The 24,511-nt window shown below is 36.8% G+C and overlaps 1 protein-coding gene across 1 annotated transcript in view; it reads right to left on the bottom strand.

Annotated features, from left to right (window-relative positions):
* The window catches only part of ARHGAP42 (Rho GTPase activating protein 42), a gene marked incomplete at its 5' end in the record, with an annotated part of 167,599 nt that overhangs the window by 67,272 nt on the left and 75,816 nt on the right, over nucleotides 1-24,511 (bottom strand). The window contains one exon of the mRNA XM_084292979.1: nucleotides 7,029-7,100. Coding sequence (XP_084149105.1) covers nucleotides 7,029-7,100 — 72 coding nt within the window. The remainder of the gene's footprint in view (nucleotides 1-7,028; nucleotides 7,101-24,511) is intronic.

Raw genomic sequence — 24,511 nt, 5'->3', positions numbered from 1 at the left:
TTTACATTCTCTTGCTGTTTTCCAAAAGAAGGGCTGATAAATGCTACATTTTTTTTTTCTTTTGTAATTTTTTTCCCCATAGAATCATAGAATAGAATCATCTAGGTTGGAAATGACCTTTAAGATCATCAAGTGCAACTATCAACTTGGCCTACCAAGTCCCATAACTGAACCATGTCTCTTAGTGCCACATCCACACGTCTCTTAAACACCTCCAGGGATGAGGACTCCACCACCTCCCAGGGCAGCTGGTTCCAATGCCTGATCACCTTCTCCATGAAGAAATTCTTCCTGATATCCAATTTAAACCTTCCCTGGTGCAACTTGAGACTATGTCCTCACATCCTACCACTTGTCACCCAAGAAAAGAGGCCAACACCTTGCTACAACCTCCTTTCCTGTAGATGTAGAGAGCAGTAAGGTCTCCCCTCAGCCATCTTTACTCCAGGCTAAACAACCCCAGCTCCCTCAACTGCTCCTCATAAGTCTTGCTTTCTAGTTTTATTTTACTAACTGTAGATTTTTAAAAATCAATTATTCTTATTGCCAACAAAAATACACTGCATGGTCACTTAAACAATTTCACAGATTAACACATTTATTTTAAGTCTTAATTTTCAAATGTTATGGCAGAATATTGTAAATTGAATTATCCCTTGCTAGAAAATAGGAAATGTATTTACCCTTAATTTAAACCTGCTTGCTTTTGGATGCAAATTAGAATTTTATTAAAGTAAAAACAAACAAACAAACAAACAAAACCAGCTTCATAAATTGTTTTTAGTCAATCAGATAAACTATCTTGTAGCAGAAAGAATGCATTTAGCAGAATTTATTAAAACTGACTTTGCACATAACATTAACCAATTTACTAATAAATACCTGCAGTTAATGGATTGAACTGAAAGTTTTTCATTACCGTGTCCATAATTGCATTTGCAGAATTACAAGAGCTGTTCCAAGTGTATTAATTGCTTCAAAAATCCTCAGGGTCCAGGTGCTCAGACAGTGACAGCTCCCAGCTCAACACTTTGACTTTCTGCAAATGAAAATCTGACTGCTTGAGAAGATGAAGTGTGTTCACACCTGGCTCTTCACCATAATTTTTGAAACTGACAAAATATTTTAAAGTACAGGTGTACAAGAAACACTAGTCATACTGCGGCACTAGAATTATTTTGTACTTTCTCTAAAATTGTAATAACTTACCAAATGGATGCAGGTCTTTCAAAAATTCTTTTTTTTTTTTTTTTTTTTTTTTAAGTGGAACTATATTTGGTATGTATTTTAAACAACATTTTTATGCTTTATATTTTTTATTAAATACAAATTACAAAGGGAAAAAGTAGATAGCTTCAGCTGATGGAAAAACAATCCAGCTGTTCCAAGTTTTAAGCTCTGGGACAATTGGTAGACATTTTCCCCACTGAAGCAGAGGGAAATAGCAAAACTCAAGATTAAATAACAAATTTTTAACAAAATTTAATTTTAAGAATTTTTCAAACTTTTTTGGTTACAACAGTCACAAACTATTTAGTATTATGAAATATTTTTTCCAACTTTGCCTACTAAACTCTCAGTTCTTGCATCTGTCAGTACTAGTTTAGCAAAAATAATCTGATTAGACAACATATTCTAAACTATTTCTTGGACAAAAATGATAAAAATGGTCTAGGACCAACATCTTGGAACTAAATTTATATATAACTGTTTAAAACTTCCACAGTTCACCAGCTTAATTCAAACTATGAAAAATTATATAAGTAAAAGAAAACCTAAAGAAAATTTGCACTTTTCCAGAGAGACATCCTTAAAGACTACAATAGCTAAACAGATTGCCATTTTACTTTTTTAGTGTTACAGTAAATTTCTTGATTTACAGCGGTGTTGTGACCATTTAGCAGCCTCAATTTTACCTGATCCGGTTTCATTTTCCACTTTCTTCTCAATTCTCTAGTCCTCCTTTATTTTGATGGTACCTCTGACATACAGCAACCCCAAATGGTGTTAGTACAACTGTATTTTGTACCTTGCCATTACAGAAAATAAAGCAAAAGACCAATCTCAAATTGCCCCTTTGGACCTTCTGATTTCTAACTTCTCTCTAACGAGATAAAAAAAACCAACTTACTGCTCTTCCCAATTAGCCAGTCCTCACATTTCTTATACTTATCTCCACCTGAACTAAATTGTCTCTTGTAGTATGCTTTAAATGCCTTGCTGAAACAGAGAGTTTTGATCCACTGCATTTCCTTGCCTACAGAATCAGTTATCTTATCAGAACAGATATCAGGTAACTTTGGTACTCACCATTTCTGGAAACCTGCGCTGCATTTTAACTCAGAATAGCTGGGCATCAATGATCCTGGCCGGGGCTGTTTCTGCTGCCTTCCCCAGCCCCCTCCCCTCCGTGCTTCAGACTGACACTAAAATACTCCAAAACCAGTGGACACAAGTGCCAAACCTTGAGCAGCAGATGTGGCTTGTAATGAAACATGTTCTACCTTACCTACTGGAGCAAGGTCACTAATTTTGTGCAGTTGAAGAAATACTAGGATTTCCAACAACTCCTATAATTTGATTAGAGACCAAGGAAAACAATTCACAAATGGGCATTCTGGCATATTTTAGTGATCTTGCATAGCTATCAAGACCTCTGCTTTGACAGCTTTCTGACAGACTTAAAAAAAACACGTTTTGCTTTATGATCCTCATCTTCTGGACCATACACAACAGCCAGTGAGAGCATGGCTGCTGCTGCACGGCCACATCGTGCAAGCACAGATGTGAACATAGATGTGAGAAATTAATCCAGCAGTGAACATGGACTTGTTTCCCAAGTAGAAAGGAATTCACAGCTTTAAATGAATGAAGGAATGAAAGTAAATAATAATAAAAAAATAACCCTCCAGGCCAAAATAAATAGCTTTATGAAACAAACAGAGGGAATTGTAAGGCGGAAACAAAACTCTTCTTTTAAGTCTTAAAAACTAAATTGCTTCTGTTTTCTTTGATCTCGCCTAAGTTACTCTAAAGGTCAATGAACACTGGAACAAATATTGCCAAACGCAGTGCTGGATGGCTGCAGAGAGCCATGGAAGTTTGGCTTTACTGCATACAGCACATCACACAGTGACCTCACCACCGCTACCAGCTGGGGACTCACAGACCACATTTACCAAAAAAGGCCAAGTGCTTCGTGCCTGGAATCTTTTCCCAGTTAGCTCACCACGCTTTTGCTAGGATTTGTACAATAATTGCAGAGGTCATTTTTTTTAAATTTTTTTTTAAGCTCAGATGGAGTAAATCAACAGGCTATCCAATGCAAAGCCGCATTTGTGTAGTCTCTGGAGACAACTCAGCTTTACTTAAACTGAGTGTGTACAGAAAAGGAAGAACTGAAATATGTGCAATAAAAACAGAGGAGCAAGTAGTATAAATCAAGAAGAGCAAGTGATGCAGATTTGTATATTGCTAATTTGATTACAAACACTAGTGTTTAACAGAGAGTGTTTCTCAGAATGGTTGGGTACCTTCAGGTTTTTGAAGTGCAGATGAATAATTGGTCTTTAATGTTATTCTTGTGACATTCTAAAACACTTGAACTCTGCACTCTGGGTTTATGCTGTCCTTGTATTTGAAGTATAGCTTTGTAATGTCAACAGGATATATTTTATCCTCCATATTCTCTTTGATTTCTGTAATCATATTTTGTGTCTAAAATTCATGTAGATATGAAGATGGAATATAACATTCTCATTCTCTGTATGAAATGTGACATTTACAGGAGTAAAAATCTCGCTAAATTACTTGTTATAAAAACAACATGGTGATCGTCTTATTGTCTTAGTGAAAAATATTATTTTATATTATTTTTCCTTTTTTTTTTTTTTTGAAGGGGGGGCTGCATATGTGTGGTGCAGCAGTGGGAAGGCTTTTTTGTTTCCAGCTGAATTTTATGTAGTATTTCAGAAAAAAAAAAAAAAAAAAAAAAAAAACAGAAAAAAAGTCCAGCAAGCTCTCTTACAGTGGTACACAATATCATTTCCTATTACACATATTAGTAACACAGCTAGCTAATATTTTTTTCCCTGGAAAAAAAAAAGTTTGGAAACACAGCTTAATGGAGTACAAAAATGAAAAATTTCAAAGTTCAGTTAGAAGACAAATAATGCAATACTCACCACTGCTTAGAAAATATGCTCTCTCAATGGAGAGCTGATCACAGAGACCAACTGCTTGTATCTCTAACTACTGCTGAAATCACCAATGCAAAAGTTATACAATTAATCTCACACTTCTATTCCTAATCTCTTAAAATGTCAGTCCACATGATGCAAATTACTTGTAAATTCGGTGCTCTAGAAAGATCTAATATGTCATAACTAGCAGCTATCCTGCACAGTCCACACCTCAGCCTCAGTCTGGAGAGGACCAGGTACAGTGAAATGTTTGGGGTTTTGGCGGAAAGAGGGATAACAGAGAAATAGTAGTGTATTTGTGTTTACAGTTCTACACTGTTTTAAGTTAATACTAGAGAAAATCCAGCCCAAACATGATATTTCAGAGCATGAAGTAACAGCTGATACATGGTCCACACAGCTGACATGTTTAGAGAAGATCTCTAATAAAAAGTGACATTCCCAGTGTCCTGTGAAACTTTCTGCAGGAATCCAAATAACAAGAAAGCGTCTGTTTCCTGTTTTGCTATCAATTCAAATCACCCCAGAGGAGTTCAAAGAGCCAAATCTCTGCACAAGCCTTCATTAACTGCAGATAAATAACTAGCAGTCTAAACTCATCCAATATCTACACGAGTTCATAAATTCTCAAGGGTTTAACCAAGTGAACAGGCACAGAGGTAAGTGCTCTGACCATGTCCTTCAGTAACAAGAAGTTTCAGAAAAGCCAAATTTCTGCTATATTTCAAAGTGATCTTGTTATTTCTAGATTGCATGTTGCTATTTCTTAATTACTAGAAAAACAGTATTAAATGTAATTAATCACCCACTTCTTTGTGTTGATTTCCTTTATTAAAAGGCCAATTGAATTTGTTTCTGCTGATAAAAATCAATTCAGAGGGAATGTATGAAACTGTTCCACAGTCTAGGTCATGCGGGTGGTCTGAATCTCTTGGTTTTGAACTTGACAGTTGAACTCCACGAGCGGCAAAAGAAAATGCGAGTTTATTTGACACTTTATAAAACAATGAACTGAGAGAGCTCTCCATGTGGTATTGATGTGTCAAGCCAATATCCTACACTGCCCAAAGCACACATAATGTTGCATAATAAAATGCATTAGACATGGGAAGAAAAGTAGTTGATCCAGGTTCTCTCCTGTACTTTTTTAGTACACTGTTGCATGACCACATATAAGTTAAAATGATCACCATTTCCCCAAACAATATAAGATGGGTAAATGCCCATATCTGGAGGGGATGTAGACAGGAGAAACTAGCCCTGTGATATACTGAATTGAGAGGATTCAGTCTGTCCTGCAGTACTCTGGAATTAATGTTGACCAATTGCTGATTTAAAAAGTAAAGGAATAATCTTCATTTAGATCATTAAAATATGACATCTACTGAGAGGTATCACAAGGCTTGTCAAAGGGGACAGCAGTGTCTTATATACTTCTGCACAGAGCTCTGTATGATCCACACACGATTCTTCTCTCTGATGTCCCAGGACAATCAATAGCACAGCAGGTTAAGCTTTCAATAAAGGTTCTCAAGAGAGAACAGTATCGCTTAAGCTATAGGAATACAAAACGAAGTGGCAGCTCAAAGAGCTGAACAATGCAACTAAAACCCACTGAAAAGTGCAAATAGTTTTGTGCTGCGATTACAGTTTGATTTGTGCAGCAGCACAGTAAACAAACTTCCACCCTGCATCTAAAAGCAGCAGGGTGGGACAAGAAAAGAATGCAGCTGTACACAAAAAAATATCAAGCAAGAAGTAAAAAAGCATCAATTTCAGAGAAAGCTGACCTCAAGTTCACTGTAAAAATTCTTCTCAAATGTTTATTTAGTTCCTGTGCGGAAGCAGTCTCATCTGTTTTCTGCACATTCACAACAGTGGTAAAAAAAGCATAAGCCTGCAGTCTCTCTTTCCAACATCTCTGTTCTCCTTCTGAGGTTGTTTGAGTACAGCACAAGTGTAACCTCAGCTACAACATCAAAGATTTTTTTGTACCCATTTAACCTTACAGATGGAAGGTTTCCCAGAAAATTTTATGAGTGCTAGTACAAGATGCAAAATGCTTCAGAACTAGCATATTTGTGTAACAGGAGGAAAGGTTATTAACCGTATCTCTGACTACCACAGCCTTTAAGTATCTCTGGGATCTAAGTAGTGACTGATAACCACTTAAAAATACAGGATCAGACTGAAAATAGCATCTCCTAGATGAAGTTCATTTTGACATCTTTTTTTTCCCCAATAACATCTGCTTTCCTGACTACCTGATAGAGGCAGCACGTGGCTAACACCAAAGAACTGGTTCAAATCATCAACTGCAGCACATCCTCCATGGGAAAATCTCTGGGCAACATAAAGATAACCATCACCACACTGCATCAGCTGTGTGAAGTGGAGAGGGAAGTCAGAAAGAAATAGTATGCCTTTGGCACACCAACTTCTCTTGGTCTTTACACAACAGCCACTTCAGGGCCATTGCACCCATGATAAATGTTTGAACACTCTGTATGGTTCTGTGATAACCCAAGGCACAAAGAAACATAAATGCAGACATCAAAAGATAAACACAATTCCAGATGGTAAGAATGTGCAAGAATCACATACAATACACAGAAAGCGCTACACCTTATTCATATATTCAGTATTTAAACTCAGTATCTAGATTATCTCCTTCTCTGAAGCAAATAATTCCATTCAATTTGCTAATATGTTAATGACAATGGCATCAAATATATTTGAATACGTCTGCCTGTTTTTAGTCCAGGTTTCAAAACACACTGATAAATAAGCAGGAAATGAAAGAGAATTGTTTCCATAGCCACTTACTTTTGCTGCTCCTATTTGCTCTTTACGAAACTTTTCCAGGGGTGCTATGAGAACATCATTTGCATTCTGGATCTGAAAAGTTAACACAAAGCATATATTTTCAATAGCGAGTATTTGCAGAAATCGGAGTCACTGTAATCCTGCTGATGTATAAGACGGAAAGATTCATGTCCATAACATCCTACTAACAGCATATGGGTAGGACTAAAATAATTCTGGCTTCTTAGATAAAACATACTACGCACACGTTCACTGGTCATGCAACATGTCTACGAGCAACTAAAGCAATTGTAATTAATGGTGTAATAAGTTTAATTGTAAGACATAGAAGGGTTTTTTGGTATTTTACTTCCACTTCTTTTATCTTGTCTAAAATCGGAATAGAAAATGAAAACTTCCAAGAAAACATTTTGGCAGAGCAGAAAAGACAAACATAGTAGTAATGACAGCACTGCCTAAAAAGCGTATGTTTACAAATTCAGAAGCTTTGACAGCTGAATCTTTTAGCTATCTCTTTGGATTATATGCCTATTTACACTGAGCAGAGAAGAGGATGGGAGCAGAGGGAACTCTAAAAAGAAAAGCAGACAGTTTAAAAAATATTCTAGATTGGATTCCTTCACTTTTTTTTTTTTTTTTCTTAATTAACTGAAGATGTCTGACAGCTATTTTTATCACTTTAACCTCAGTGAGGATTCGTAATGAATCACAGTGTTCCCCTCATGGTCTTTGTTTATTTCGTGTAAATCCAGGCCTGGAACCCACCTCTGGAGATCGCTCACAGCCCCGACCACCTTCAGTAGCCCCTCATCATTTGGGCTGGACACGCACAGGCAGCAGAATACAAATGCCAGTCATGCCATTGTACCCCTCACCATAAAATGTAGCTTGACTTAACCATGTGCCTTCTAAGGACAGACAGAATAACCAACTGAATTCTGATTTTACTGGAGAAAAATCAGAAGAAACATTATATACAATTTTTAATAAAATCCAGGCTTTGTGCCTACAACACATTCGAGTCATTGCATTGCACCCTGTCTACAAAGGGTGTATTTACCTTTTTCTTTCATTAAATGATTTTCTACTCTTTTACTATTGTATCCACGATAACAAAAATATATATGTATAATTATTGTCAACATTATCTTTCCTAAGTGCATTTTTTTCTACCTTTCAGGAAAAATAGCTCTTTTTTGCTCCAGCTTCCTAGACAAAGAACCACACCTCCCCAAAAATGCCTCATTCTGTACACACAGCTTTCATGCATCTTTCCTGAAAACTGCCAACACATCAGAAATAAAGCACAATAAAACACATTACAATATTATATAGTATTAAGTGCAGGCAAAACTTTAGACTTTCCACATGAACAGCTCTTTTGCTCCTCACCAGTCCAGCCTTTATACCATACTCATCACATTCCAAATTTGGGCTTTGGCACGTTTGGAGGTCTGGGCAAAGCTAACATGTACCTAAGCCAAATGTGAATGAATAAAGCTCTTGTAATTCTTCCAATAATTGATAAGTTACATTGTCATTAGAGCACAAAAACTTCCCAAAGGGCTGTAACAATAAACATACAGAACAAAACTGTTAAAACACAAACACATTTTCTTTCCTCCCAAACCTAACATTACCATTTGAAAGACCGCAGAATCACCACTTATCTCAGTGGGGCAGAGTTTTAGGAGAAGTCAAGTCTCTCTCTGACATCCTGATGTAACAAAGTCCAAAGCAGCACAGTGGCATGTTTGATGATGCAGTGATCAAAATGAACCCATTTTTTATGGTAATAATTAAAAATCAGGCACTCGGAAAGTAGAGGAGCAGAGTGCTGGGTGGCTTCAGTGAGCTTTTGATTTATTCTACGTATTCCATTAGTTTGACTGGAACAGACTGCAAAGCTGTACTATTCTCCAAGCTGGCATTTCCCCCACATATATAGACTTGTGGCCAATATCTAGCAATCTAGCTGAGATTCAACACTTTCTGCAAGGCAAAGTGCATGCACCTAACAGAAGGTAATTCCTATCCCAAGGATTACTATACAAATAAGGCAGATAAAAATTAACAGGGGTGCAAAAATGCTAAATGACTTGTACACCATCAGGCAGAATTTCAGTGCGCATGTCTGGAAGCAGCTGGAAACTTTGAGAGCTTACAGAACATGTATGTGGCTTTTGGCTTGTACAGAAATCATGAAGGCTTGCTGGCGTCAATGGGACAGAAGTGTGGATGTATCTTTTCTTTCTTTGCATGTACAGAAGTAAGTTTCCTTGCATGTACAGAAGTAAGTTTCCTTGCTTTCACAGTCATTTTTATATACACCAATGATATACCAAACAACTCAGTGTTCAATTAAAGGAGACATTCATGTTATTGAATTATTACTCGTGATGTCAACAGTCCTTGCCAGTCTTGTGGCTAGTCACTGTCTGTCCAAACTAACTCCATGTGGAGCTGAATACTTCTTCACTTCGCTCAAAGCTATTGCATACAGATAGCCTCCATGCCCCACCAGGAGACCTCAAGACGTGTAGTATCCTCTTGATAGCCTTAAAGTGACTGAAACATGATTACCACCAGCCTCACTCAACTCTGAATTAAATCTTTTGGAGGAGTCCCACCTCGAGCACTGTGGAATAAGGTTTTCATAGGCAGCACGTAGCATTGCGAGGAATCAGCTGGGAAGGAAGTGGCTTTGCTGGATTTCTCACAAAGCTAGAGCCAGCTGGGAGCAGCCAGTGGGGATCACAAGACTAATTAAAAGCTGTCACAAACTTCATCAAGTTAGAGTTTGTGCCTTGGAAGAGAACTGCTGGGCCACATCAACAGAACATCCCTGGGCTGGAAGTTTCTGCTGCCCAGAGATGTGGCACATCACCTCCTGGCACAAGTATGAGCTAGTCAAGTGATGGGTTGTTGCTCTGGGATGAACACGGCAGCGAAGTACCAGAGAAGCCAGCAGCTGCTTCTTGACAGCCCAGATCACAGGACACAGCCTGCTCCAAAGCCTCCTGTTGACTGCCACCAGCTCCTGCCTAGCTTTTGGAAACTAAAAAATACATAGAAAGAAGAACTGTTTTGCCTTATGCATTTATTCATTTCTTTTAATCACTGATTCTCTTCACTGCAATTACCTTTATTTAAAGGGTTAAAAATTGGCCAAGCCCAGCCCTCCAGAATTAGGAACCTAATCTTCCCACAACCATTTTTATTGCAATTCAATTGCTTCAGATAATCTGGAATTTTCCCTGTGTGGCTCTAATATAGTAACTTTCTTCCTGCCAAGACGATAATCCTCTTCTTACTCAGTTATTGCAGCAGGCTGAAATCACAGACACTTGGAACAAGCAAACCATGTCAAAAAGTCTATAATGGTTTCTGTAAATAGCAATTTCAGAAATCCACGCTGTGTTTAAAATACAGATCTTTTTTCTTAAGAGCTTATTCAGATTAGTCACACCAGTAAGGAAGTCACACTCTTTTGATCCAATTCAGCTATTGACTGGTGCACAATTCCATCTCCCTGCATGGCCAACACATGGTATTCAATCAAATAATGGGATAGTTTCTCTCATTTGGAAAAGTACCCATATTCCTCCAGAAAAAAAAAAAGGAAGGAAAAAAAAAAGAATCGTGCAATTCTAACTCAGCGTCATTTCAACAGTTTTTTCTAAATTAAGATGCTAGACATGTAGTAAGGAAGATACAATAGAACATGTTACTTTGAAAACTGAGAAATTTACATTAGATAGATCCAGTAAAAAGAAACAGATTTTTATGAAGAACTTAAATCAACTTTCTAACTTTGATATGTATAAATCCCTCCATTTAGTATTATTGCTAAAAGTACCATTAACATAAGTACCACCAAAATCACACTGAATTTGCAAAAACTACTTGAAAAAGAACCGCATAAAAATTGAGTATTTTTTCTCAGCCAGCTTTGACAATGTATGGGGTCACCCTCAGTTTCAATAACTGCAATACTGCTCTGTGCTCTGACACCCCTCGAGCCAACACGGTGAATCACCTTAAATTGTCTTTTCTCAGTCATGTTTTTTCACCTTTCCAACCCATCACCTTTCCTTCCAGAAGTTTGCTGTAAAATTGAATTAAAGTACTAATGGTGAGAATAAACTGTGGTTTTCACATACCAGAGAGAAAGTCCACATCTATACTTAGGGACACAGTTGGCTAACATTATTAAACTGTTCTTTTTCAGAAAAAAAAATAAGTCATCAGTAGAATGAAGAAAAAAACCCACAACATCAACTAACATATCCTTATGGGAATCATGATTATTAAACCATGTTAGAAAGGGAAAAAAAAAAGTTATTTGTAAAGCTATCTAAACATTTCCATTCCTAGATTATCCTAAATTTAAGCCCAAGTTAATTTCTGGAGTAAGTTTTCTATGACATACTGTATTACATAAATTACATATACATAACTTGAATTTCTGGCTAATTTTGAATTTATTTTCTGTCTTTATGCATTTGCCTAAATATAAATTCACATGATTTACGTAACATTAGGGTATAAGTACTACACCAACTTATATTTGGGATATATGCTTTCTTGCATGTGAATATTTTATGCAAGGAATTCAAAATAAACTCTGATAAAAAGCTTTATAGCGGAACATATCACGCCTCTGTTTTCTGTTTATGAAATACAGAATGTTCTTTGAACTGAATTTTATTTTTTTGTTTTGTTTTTGTTTTGTTTTATTGCTGTGAATAATTTTTTTTTTTTTTTTTTTACTCCTGTTTTCCATCTTTCATAGAAAGACACAGTAATTCTAGTTTGAAGGCACCTCAGGTGGTTCTTGAGATTAATTCCCCTGCTCAAGTCACAGTCTGTACAGAAGGTGAACCATGCTGTCCGGGGGTTTGTCCTGAAAACCTCCAAGGACAGAGACCAGCCAGCCTCTCTGGGTGGTCAACTGCACTCCTGGTGGGATTTTTCCCCCCTTATATCAAGTGTGAATCTTTGTTCTTAATTTTCCTTCGTTCTCCTGCTGCACATTGCTGTTCACCTGCACACAGCTACTCTTCAGTCAAATATAAAGTATGTCAATCAAGAGACAGGAACTTCCCTATTTGCAACATAAACCATTTGAGCTATGTATGAATGTATTTTTGCCATAATGCATCCAACTGAAGCAATATGCATGCAGGTGGGAAAAGCTGTAGAACCAGGGCTGACGTTCAGCTTTCTGAACTAAACTGAATCAACTAACTCTAGCCCAAATTTGGGACAGCATATGATAGGCAGTTTGCACCTCCACTATTCTTCTTCGTCTCATTTTATGTAGGACCAGTGTATATAGACAGAAATTGAACTAAAATTTAACTAAATTTAACTAAACATTGATGCAGCTGCTTATTCATTATTAAATACTAACAATATGGACACAGAAATCTTAAGCCCTGAAGAGTTTTTACGAGCTCTGAGCTTCACCTGGCAAACTACAAATGCTGAATTGCAGTATAAAACAAAAAACAACAACAACAACAAAAACACCACTAACAACAAAAACACAATACCTCTTAAGGTGTGTATGTGTATTTGCAGGGTTAAAGACTTTAGGCAGCTCACACAGAGAAGTAACTAACGGGATTCCCAACAGACAGAAAAAGACAGCAACAACAGCAAGCGAAGCAATTCCCCAGTAACAAAATAAGGAATTAATAAAGCTCATCTGAACTATAGTAAAATGTTTTAACTATGAAAGCAGATGTTGGATATTCTGTATATGCGAAAAAAAATACTACTGCTACAAGTACTTTCCCTGCAACACAGAATTATCATGCTTGCATATTGGAAATAAAACTCAGTTCCTTGAAGTGCTGAATGACTCATAGGTTCTGAATGCTGACAAATACTGATTTGCTTCATGTTGGTGTAAGACTTTTAGAAAATAGCAATTAAATTCATTCAAACAAGGCAACAAATCTCATAGCAAATATATTCACGCATTACTAATGTAGAAATACATAGAGACAAAAGAAATTATACAATTTGGAATCCTTTCCCCAAATCCTACTAATTCCTAACGTCATAATCTGTCAGAAAAAACAAAACACAACAACGCTTCTTTCACTCTGTGGCATGTATCAACAGCTCCTAATCAATACAACTTCAAATACAACAACAGAAACCAAATACAGACAATCAGGCATTTATGTAACTTAGTTATATACCAGGTTATATACATGCTACAAAGAATATAAATATGTCATTTCATTGTGAAACACTAGTCATGTATTTAAGTCCTCAGTTCTTATTTTAAAATATTAGAAGTATAAATATTATATAAACTTAATAATGTGCATTTCAGAGCACATATCTATTTGACACAAGAAATATTTTAAGAATATATTTGAAGTTTATCAGAACCCCTCCCACATGTACAAAAAAGACGGTATCAAGCAATATTCAAGCTTGTGATTGATTGTTTTTTTTTTAAATATCACTACCAATGCCAGTTATTTTAAGTGGAACTGAAACACAGCTGTTAATTCAGGCTCAGAAGATCACAAAGTCTTAACTATGGACTAGTAATAACATAGGTTGGACGCTTCTACGTATAATGTACAACATTCAGCTTCTTAGCAAAAGGCTAGTGCTATATCAAAAGGCCTTAGCACATTGCCCCAAGAGAATGCTCACAAATCCCACACCAGGAAAGGCTGGGGGTAGTTATTTAGTGCTGAACAAATAATTTTTCTCAAAGTTTTTTCAAGTGAACATTTTTTTTATTTTTTATATTGTATAGCCTATGTTGACATTTACAGGAAACAAACCACCCTATAATTTATGATAATTCACTGTTTAAAAAATATGAATATGGTGTCATACTTGAAACAACTATTTCTTGAAATAGTCAAGAAATAACACACGAGAACATGTACAAAGGCTGCCTTTAGCACGTAAACACGAGTCTCCTTATAGAGTCCTCTTGAAACATTAGAGGAAGAAACACTCCTCCAAAGAACAATGTGGAGCAGGAACTGAACTTCAGACTTTAGGTCTCCTCAAGGAGTTTTTCTCTATTGATCATAGAGCAAGCACAAGAAAAAAACAGCCCCCTTTGGATAAAGTCAGTCCTTGTGAATAACCCTTACTCACATTCTATCATCAAATTTTTAAACCTAAACACTGTTATTCTACAAACTATATATTGACATAAGATACATGTATAGAGGAAAAAGGATGTGGCATATAAGCATAATAATTTAAACTTAACATTGCAATCATTATTTCTATTTTTATGTATCCTGACTTCGCAATTGCTTGGTAAGGAGCTTGGTAAATAAAGGCTTTCTGATACATTTCTACCCCCAACATCTAATTTTGGGTGCTTAAACTAGATTCAAAAGCTTTACATTTCAAAGTATTTGCTATCAGATTCTGCCTTTTTTTTTTTTTTTTTTTTTTTCCCACTTTGAGAATTATTTACTATTTCAGAAATACTGATTTTTGGAGAGGTGAAATAAGATAAGAATTTTTGTTAGAAGTCTCCATATTTCAGATGTAAAAGTATAGCATAAAGAATGCTCTGTCTTTTTATCTCTGTGTCCTCTAATGATGCTATGGTATTATCATGCTGGATATCAACTCGCGTTCCACTTCCATGAATGCATGAATGCCTTTTTCTATTTCCAGGCAAACTGACAAGGCAAGAGATATGTCTGATTTTGTATGAACCAGAAGGAGATAGATCCCGAATGTTCTCTGGTCAAACGTCATCTGGTTAGAGACATCCTTTAATGTTCACCTGAAGAGAAACTGTTGGTGCACCGATGGTTTTGAGTGCTGCTGAGATGGAGGCAAGTGCTACTAAAGAGCACACAACTTCATTTATGGAGAAATAAACTCGATCTTGAAAAGATGATCTTTGGTAAGACCTTAGGATCTGAAGCAGTTTGGAATATTTTTGATGGAATCCTTACAATCTCATACCCTGAGCAATCCATATTCTCCTGCAAAGCTTCAAATGTCTGTGGCATGCAAAAATTTCCAAAGGAGATGCCACAAGAAAGTAATCCTAACACAATCAGAGCTTTCTGTCTCAGTAGTCAGATTTGCCTTGTCCCCACCTACGCAGGGCTACTTTGTTGGAGGTACTGGCTCACCGCTCCTGCAACCAGCAAGCCTTAATTTTTCCCCTCTGTCTCCCTTTAGGACACTGCAAATTCCATGCAAGCAGGAGGCTCTACAGTTTATTTCCCTGGTATAGTCAAATCCCACAGCAATTAGTCAAGCATTCGGTTTGCCCTGCTGCCCTTCCTGTGACTGTCCTCGCTTAACCATCGTGACGCTGCAGGAATTTACAAAGAAAGAAAAGAAAAAGAAGAATCTAGGAGGTCTGTGTTGTTGTAACAGAAAGAGAAGGAAAAACAGAGATGTGAAATGCTATTTTTTCTTTAACTCAGATGTCCCATTCTGTTAACCCCTTTGGTTCAAGCAAGCTATTACAGAAATTTATATTATTGTGGACTCTGCAAGGAATCTTTCGCACACATCAAGGTAACAATACTGCTCTTTAAAAATCTGCATATTTCAGAGGTTTTTTTGTTTGTTTGTTTGTTTGTTTGTTTTTTTCCCCACTGGTTTCTGTGAATAACATTATTCTCTGTTTCCAGAAAACTGACAGAAACTGTTAACTGTTATTCTAAACATTATTCTCTGTGCCCTTCACAGAATCAACAGCCTACCAAGGTGGTATTAATCTTAACTCTGCTCTCTCCTCTGCCAGTCTCCAATCCACGTAAGCTACAGGGCAAGTTAGGTAGAGAATATTACATCAGCTGTAATTGAGACCAGGACTAACAGAAGGAAAAGAAATTCCTAGGCTGAGAAGGAAAAGAAACCTTTCATCATTCTTCTAAGCAAGAAAAGCACCAGGACAGTAGTTGTACCATTTCCTGTTCTAATGGAACAAAAAGACTTCATCAAAGGAAGCCAATTCAAGGAATCCTCCCAGGACTGCATTTGGAGGGGAAAAATAATAAATAAATAAATGAACGAGCACTCCTATTCATGCTAAGATTGCTAAGTATGGCTTAAAAACAAGCAAACCTTGCAGAGAGTACTGCAACTATGTTAGTGATCATTAACCAGATGGGACTTTATCCCATAAACTGAGGAGAATACCAAATAGTAAGACATCTCTCAAACATCAGGCAAGGAAGAAAACACTATAGTTTGCAATGAATCAATATTGTGAGCTCACTGGCAGAAATGATTGAGTACACATCCTTTCAGAAACACTCCATCAAACCATTTTTTTTTCTTTTTAAGCACAGAATGTAATTAAAAAGAACTGTTTATGATATTTTTTGTTAGAACAGTACATTAATAATGTGTTCACAGAAAATCACATTTCATTGATTTTACACTCAACAGTCTCCAAGTTGGGCACTATTTTTTGAGATCTTTCCACAAGCTCGTAACCAAGGTGAAGAAAACTTCTGCCCTCTCGGATGTCAAGTGCAACATAGTGAGTATCAGATAAAAGCACGACCATTCTTAAGCATTTGCCTTTTTTGTGCTATCTCCATCTCTATGGCAAACTACAACATTTATGGTACTTCAGCTACTCAAAGGTCTCAGTGTCCAGCACAACCAGTAACTGGGATCTCTCAGTGTGAAAGGAAGCACCAATGTCCTCTTCATGTTCAATGATCGTGGAGCAAAAGCTCCTTGCTTCCTCCTAGAAGACAAGCCTTGTGCATGACCCTGAAACCCTTCAGATCACTCTGTACTAACACTGGTTAACCTTCTTTGGTGCCAAGTAGTAACACAGAAATACGAACTCTAAGGACTGGTATTGAGAGACCAAAGTTTTTTTTTTTTTTAAAAAAAAAAAAAGTTCTGGGCCACTGCGCCTGAAGTTGGTTCTTACTCAGAGGATTCTGCAAACCCATTTAAAGTTTTATTTCCCAAAGAAATTTGGGACTAGACAGAAGAGTCACTGCTCATTCATCAGAAAGCAGTCAGATTCAGCAGAGCCAGTATGAACACCATAGATGTTATAGGATTCACTAAAGGTTACTGTGAAATAATGCTTAGTCCAAAGTTGCACTCACAAAGGTACATGACACATCTAATACCTGACTAAACAGTTAAACTACAAGTGTAGTCATAACCCCCAAAATGACCAAGAATAAATTACCAAAGTACTATAGCTAATGAAATAGCGTAACAAACAACTTCCTCCAGAAATTAAAAGAAAAGAAGTCAAGTTCATTTTAACAGAAATCTCTAAGGAGGGGCTAAATGGAAACTACATTAAACTTAATTAAAAATATATTAAGTAATAAAAAATATGGCTTCATCTTAGGCACACAATGAAATTCTATTTTTATACATCTTGATTTCATTTTGTTGAATTAATTTCTAGCATAGTTATTACAGGTAGCACCAACAGATACACATGTGGAGTGCTGCAATTAGTACATTTGAAACCTACTGTCTGATCCATGCCATCGTGCATGTTAAAACCCAAACTTGCCAGTGCAGATCTACTTCTCTTTAAGACGTAATGATGTTCAGTCTGGGAAATAAGCATTCTGCCCTGTACCATGGAGTCTTGTTACAGCACACTGCTTCTGCTGCTCATGTTTTCTGTTGGTAACCAGCACACCTCTACGCTGTCGCTGGCACCAGCCATGGCTATTCCTCTCGAGGCATGAACTGGAGAAGCAGGGCAGGGGGCCATCCCGCACTGTCTGGAGACATGCCCGATATACATTCTACTCTTCTCGCAAGCATAGGTAAAATTCATGGCAGAAAAAATATTTAACGGAGCTATACAGTTAGTAGTTGATGACTTCAAACCTTTTATGATTACTATGATTTTAGACATTGTTCAGTGAATGACAAGACAAAAAGGGAAGGAAACAAAGACTCTCAGATGAGAATAACTGTACCATGAAGTTATGGCAAAAAGTTTCACATGCATCTCAACAGCCTTGCCTGAACTTATCATTGCAGGCAAAAGACAATTAAGTTGGCTGCAAAATTTCCATCTATTAAAAGATGCTTTAAAGATGGAAAAAAATGGTGTTTAGCATATCTAGGATAAAGTATACTATTTACATGTTCATTTAATACTTCTTTCTAAGGCTATTTCCTTCTAAGTATCTTGTTCACTCGCTGCATTCATTTCTTGTGATGTCTCTAGAGGAAAAAGCTAAATATTCATTCCATCTGTTTCAAATTCCACATTTGTGAATTTGCAGTAAGCTTGAAATATCTTTGTTGCCTTATAAATATTTAAAGAGAAAATATCATTATACTTAAACTCCCAGAATTGTTGTTATTTTACAGTAAGTAAGCTTTAATATTTATATGCTAATCAATTTTGGTCACAAATGCACGATTCGTGGGTACTGTCATGCCACCAATATCTGAAGCAGAACTTTAAACACCACCAAGAAAAACCTGCTCAATTACTACTGTTTGCATGTGGAACAGAAATTGCATTTTTTATAATCACCTTCTACTAAATGCATCAGTCTTTGACAAACCATATTAACTGTTAAAGACGTTTTGATAGCTGATGCTCAAGCTGTCCTGCTGAGCTGAGCCTGAGCAACAGATGCACATTATCAATCACCCCAACCAGCAGTAAGTCAGAGGCTACAAACCTGCCACTACCCAGTGAGAAAGCTGCTTCTGATAACACATAGTGGCAATGAAATGTCAAATACATTTTATTGGCAGCCTTAAAAATTATTTACGCCACATAATATAACGTCATCTGAATGTAGAAAGCAGCTTTGTTCTCAGAGGAATATTCTATGCCTTTCAAGCATTCTGAATTGCTGAAATGAAATTCCTATAAACGCTTACATTTATTCCATTTAATGTTTTCAAGACACACAAAATAACTCTTGAAGAAAATGGATTGCTGAAAACAGTCATGTTCCATATATATGTATGTGTATAAGTAAATATATAGTCAGATACTCTCATTTCTGTAAAATTATTTATTTTATTGTAACTTTCAAAAGAATGCTAGATTTATTTTTAGATTTTTTTTTTTTTTTAATTTTCTTTTTAAATAGTTGAAGTGCAGAGACAGGTAAAATATATCAAATATTTGACCCAAAGAAGGTTAAACTATATCTTTTCTTGCTACCAACCATTATATCCAATAGCGTTTTATGAATTCAAATTACAATAGGAAAAGTATGTGATGTGAACATTTACAAGTGTCTTTAAGTCTGTAACACAGACATTGTAATATATGTACCCTTTAAAAAAAACTATACACAAATTTACATTTAAAACAATGTATTTTAAAATCTGATTACATAACAAAATATAAACCTTCAGTCATTACTATCTACAAAAAATGTAACTATGAATGAAAATAAGCTTCAAGAAAAGCAACACAATAAAGTTTAAAGGATAAATAAAGAAATGGAGAAATGAAAAATGTTAAAATGGATAAAGTAAAATGTGATTGCCTTCTGTTTATGACCCAGCAGTACAGAAAACAACAGGCTGCTTGACACAAAACAGCAGCTGATAAGAATTCTATAAAACTGTTATTGTAGTAGTAATATATAATGGTCTTGAGAAACTGAATACTAGAGTTCAATATCATGACAAAAAATCCAGCTGAATTATTAAAGGACATGGCTAATTTTATGATGATTAATAAATACATACTAGTTACACGTGTTAAACTGAAGGAAGTCAGATCTTAGTCTTGAAAGTGTCTTCAGAGTAAGCACGTTACTCTTCTCTCCTCTCCTGCTTGTGGCATACACACCAGCAAAGGAGTCCTGTAAGAAGAGATTGACTGTGCACTTAGTCACATGGTCTGAACTTTTGGGTAGACTCGGTGTCAAGAGTTGGACTTGATGATTCTTAAGGGTCCCTTCCAACTCAGGATATTCGATGATTCTATGATTCTGTATTTGTTGGAATATTAGATATTCTCCAGAAGAAACATCTGCATACAAAAGGGGCCTAAATAAATTCAAAGATATTATGCTTTATAATGAAGCTGAAGTTGTTGGGGAAAATTTCAAAAATTAATGTATTACGAAAATCTTTCATTTTAAAAATTCAGCTTATTCCCTACATCCTTTTTTCTTCTATTTCTCCTCTTACCCCTTTGTAACCTGGATATAAATAAAAATAAAATTGCACAGCTCTTCTCATGTGTCAAGTCTCTACTCCAAACAGCAAATACTGTCCCAAGAATTACAAGTATCAAAGATGTAAACACTGGCATGTTGTTAATTAGGCTTCGTGGGGAAATTAGGATGCAAAGAAAGGCATCAAGGGAATTATCCAGACATGGGTTTTAACAATACTGTTATTACCCTCCCACAGTAACTTTTAACAAAATTGACTTCATTCCTCTCACAGTACGCCTTGCCAAGAAATGGATTTGAATAAAGGGCCCTCATTAGCAATAAAAGTTTGGAGGATGGAAGTGCTGCTTGAACTTTTTGCATTGCTGCAGTGCGTGCAACTACAAGCACTTTGCTGAATAGCCAGCGGCGCCTGTGTGAGCCCGTCCCAGCCTGCCCGTCCTGCTGGGACAGTTGCTGCTCCTGCTTCGGGAGCCACAACTGTGGAATAAACGTGCAGCTCCCATGCACTGATAGGAAAGCTGAGGAGAAAAGGCTTCCTCCACCACTGTGGCCCCACAGTGGTTATCCAGACCTGCTCAGTTCTCAGCCAGGCTCTGTAATATGCGCTGGAGATGCCCTGGGAAGGCTGAAAGAATTCATCAGTAATTATTAATACTCAAACCTTTTTTTTTTTTTTTTTTTAAATTTCTTTTTACCTGCTTCCTATGAGCTTCTGAGCAAGATTTAAGGTATTGGTGAGCCCGACATGCAGGGGTTACAGGCAGGAAAATATCTGGGAGTTATTAAGGGTTACTTAGAAATCTCCCTGCTGGTATTTTGATGACTATTGCCCTAGTGGTGGTATAAAATATCTATGTTTTACTATGGACACCAACACTTCTTTTCCAATCTGGAAAAGAAGCATGTCCTATCTACCTACTTATAGACCACGGAATTATACACTAAGTTCCTGTAATGCTACCACTGTTAAACCATCTTTAATTCAGCTTCTCAGGCCACTGCTGTACATCTACAATTGAGCACCTAAATCCATTTTAGGAAATGTTCATTAGAGCATGGTTTTACGAATGAAGTTTTAACCAGGATATGATACAAACATGTCTACACCAGCCAATGATCTTTAACAGCCAGAGGGTTCACAACAGCATGGGCTTACACTTCTGGTAACTTACAAAACTACTGATGTGCCCTGAAGGCAAAAGCAGACCCCAAGATTCCTAACATTCAAAAGTAAAACTTAACTTAGGACATGTTGTCTCTGTATGAAAATACCAAACATGCCTGGCAAGTGCCTAGAGAGGAACAGCAACCTCAGTTCTTCAGTTCAGCTCAAAGAGTTAATGTCAGGAATGCGAAGGGCGAGACGCTAAAATCTGTCTCTGATTAATCGGGAGGGACTCTGATATTGTTACACACAATTGACAGAATGAAGAGCCTCCTTGAAAAGTGTTCTGGGCCAACAGAAAAGTAAAACACATGCAAGGTCAGACTCTGGGATGCGCTGATCACTGGAAAACTTCACAAGAACATGCTTAAGAAAATTCCTGTTGTACCTACTGATAATGAAAGTCTTACGAAGCATTAAAGTCTCATCTTCAGCGTGTTCAGAAATAAGAAGTGGAAGGGCAGGAACTGGTTCTTCCCAACTCATTTTCTTGATCTGGGGTTCTGCACCATGACACAGCATTGACCACTATGGCCTGCGTTCCTCTGGCCAGATAGGAGCTGCTAAAAGCCTCCTGCTTTTGAATACCCCAACACTGCACGCACTGGTAACTGCAAAGTTACCAGATTTGGATGCAGACAGCACTGTGTGTAAAGAGTTTTTTGTTTGTTTGTTTGTTTTTTTCCCTCCCAATTCTCATTTATGTGAAAAATATTCATTCTTCCACCCTTTACGAATTTTAAATGGATTAACAGAAGCTACTGGCCAGCAAGTTAAAAAGGAAAAGAAAGAAAACAACCGATTTGTGCCTTGTAATTGATTGCAAAAGCTCACTAGAGGACAATATTCTGGGACAAGTTTGCTGCACACATCTGGGGCTCCAGTTTTGTATTCCCCATGCTTTCATTCTTCTCTTTTTAGGATAGTCTTGTGATTTTCTTCCTAAAAATTCTTTCACATAACAAAGAACGTGCATGACACCACCTACTCCTTCATTGTACAAAGCACTTCAGAGAACTTCTGTTTTGGCTGTGTCCTGAATTCTTGTTTTTTCTTCAGTGAGCACAAGCTCAGTGTGTTTTTGTCACTGCCCTCACTTACTGGAAGAAGCTTTGCCTATCTCCCTAGCAAGGGAGCTTCTGTCCCCCTTCTCCCTTCGCCTTGCTTCTTATTTCTGTCAGCAGAATTATTTCCCATCTTCTATTCATAAGATTTTTTTATAAGTTGTTAGAGAATGCTTTCAACTTTCTTTGATCTGTGAAAAATTGCAAAGATGGCTGAAGCTGGTGAGTTTCATTAACTGAGAGAGCGATACCCTTTTTCTCTTATTGTTTCCTGTTTTTTAGCAAATTTACCAGCTTCTGTTCCTCAACAAACTGAACACTGCCTGGTGTAAAAGAAAAACAAGCGATAAACAAAAATCCCATCTTGCTTTCATCCCTCTGAAAATATTTAGCAGACAGACATAAACCAGGAATTGATATGGTCATAGTAAGTGGCTAATCATCTGGTAAGACATGCCATTTCTTCTCATGGCTTATTCTATGGATTGTCCTAGCAAAAATTATAAAAGATAAAGTCATCACAAGCACAACCACAATGAAGGAAAAATAGCTCAGCTGTGTACTTACAAGTTTAGGTATTTATCTTTTTACCACTACCACTAATACAAACAGTCTACGTCTCTTGACCAGGCTGAGAGTTCAAACCATAACGAAAGCAAAAGAAAACTTTAAAATGCCATTTCAGATAACCAGGGTAAAGAAAACTTTTCTGGTTTTTCTTCCCTTTATGGTTTTCCAAACAAACAAAAAAATCCTTAGCTTGAGTGTTTACATTACATATTATCAAGGGGGAAATGACTACATAAACACAGGAAACAGCATAATTGGGGCACAGAACTAATTAAGAAAAATAGACCCAGAATTCCAATATACCTATGCTTCACAACATTTTTAATAGCAAATTGTTCTACTGAGGACACTGCTAAATGCAGCCATTTTACTATGCTAAAAATATCCTTCACTTCTTCAACATGTATCGCAAGAAAAGACATTGTTCCCCCCAGAAGAAAACACAAAACCAACGTAAAAACAAACCTTCTTGTATTGGAGGGGAATTTTTTAATTTAAGAAGAAAAGGAATCTCTGCCTTAGTGGACAGGTTGTGTTGTGTGTTATTTTTAGTTATTGTTATCCTTTTTACTTTATTTAAAATTCAAAGCATGAATTACATGATTAAGATAAATCTTTCCAAATAAGCAACAAGTTTTACTTTGCAAGGTCCCCACTTCAAACCTTCCCAGACTCTTTCTTTCATGCTGGCTGTTAAACCTAGGTAAGAATTGACCCAGACATGTCCTGCGCTGTTACTACTTTCTCTCTTTGCTTTTCTAAATCCGGATCTATAAATGCTGCAGCCAGGCCTGTTTTCCTCACTTTGCACATGTCAACAAAACTCAGAGCGGAGTGAAAGGACCCCAGCCAGGCTCCTTGTGAGGTCCATTACTATGTGAAGGGAAAGTTGGAAATCAATAAAAGAACAAATAAACACTCGACTAACTGAAGCAAGAACTTTCTGACTTACTATGAAAAGTAAAAACAATGTTTTTCAATTACCGCACATTATCCCTTAAGGGATACTGAGCTGTCAGACTCACCACAGCATTTATTTTAAAAAGTTGGATTTGACAGAAATCCTGAAATTGAGTTTTCATATGCTTTCCTCAGTACAGAGAAAGCGGGTGCCTTCTTCAGAGCGAGAGCCTAGAGAAATGAAGGCATATGTGCAGGCTGCTCCTCAGCAACAGACTTCTAAAAGAGATCAGGAGCTTGAGTTCCTGAATGTCATCAGTAAATTTTTTCCCAGTCCAAAACATGAACAAACGCCCCAAAATTTTAACTCAAACAAACAATACAAAGGCAAAAAAACTCTACATGAATATTTAACAATGAGGCAGTAAGGGATAAAAAGATCGCCCAAGAAAGAAGCCAAGAGATGTTGGCAGAAATATGATTGTTAAAGCTAGGATTTTGTTTCAAGTTCTCCAGATTGCCAGAAACAGTTATATTTGACTTATTAGTTCCTTTATTTTCTGTAAATAAGCAAGAAAATTAGCCAGCTACACAACACTCCATAGAAATTTAGGCTCCTACATAGTGAGAGCTTTCTTTATAGCCTCA

Source organism: Netta rufina (genome assembly GCF_964035555.1).
Source record: "Netta rufina genome assembly, chromosome: 1".
In the NCBI taxonomy this organism is placed as follows: Eukaryota; Metazoa; Chordata; class Aves; order Anseriformes; family Anatidae; genus Netta; species Netta rufina.
Note: the sequence above shows the minus strand (reverse complement) of the source record. Positions and strands in the feature narration are given on the sequence as shown.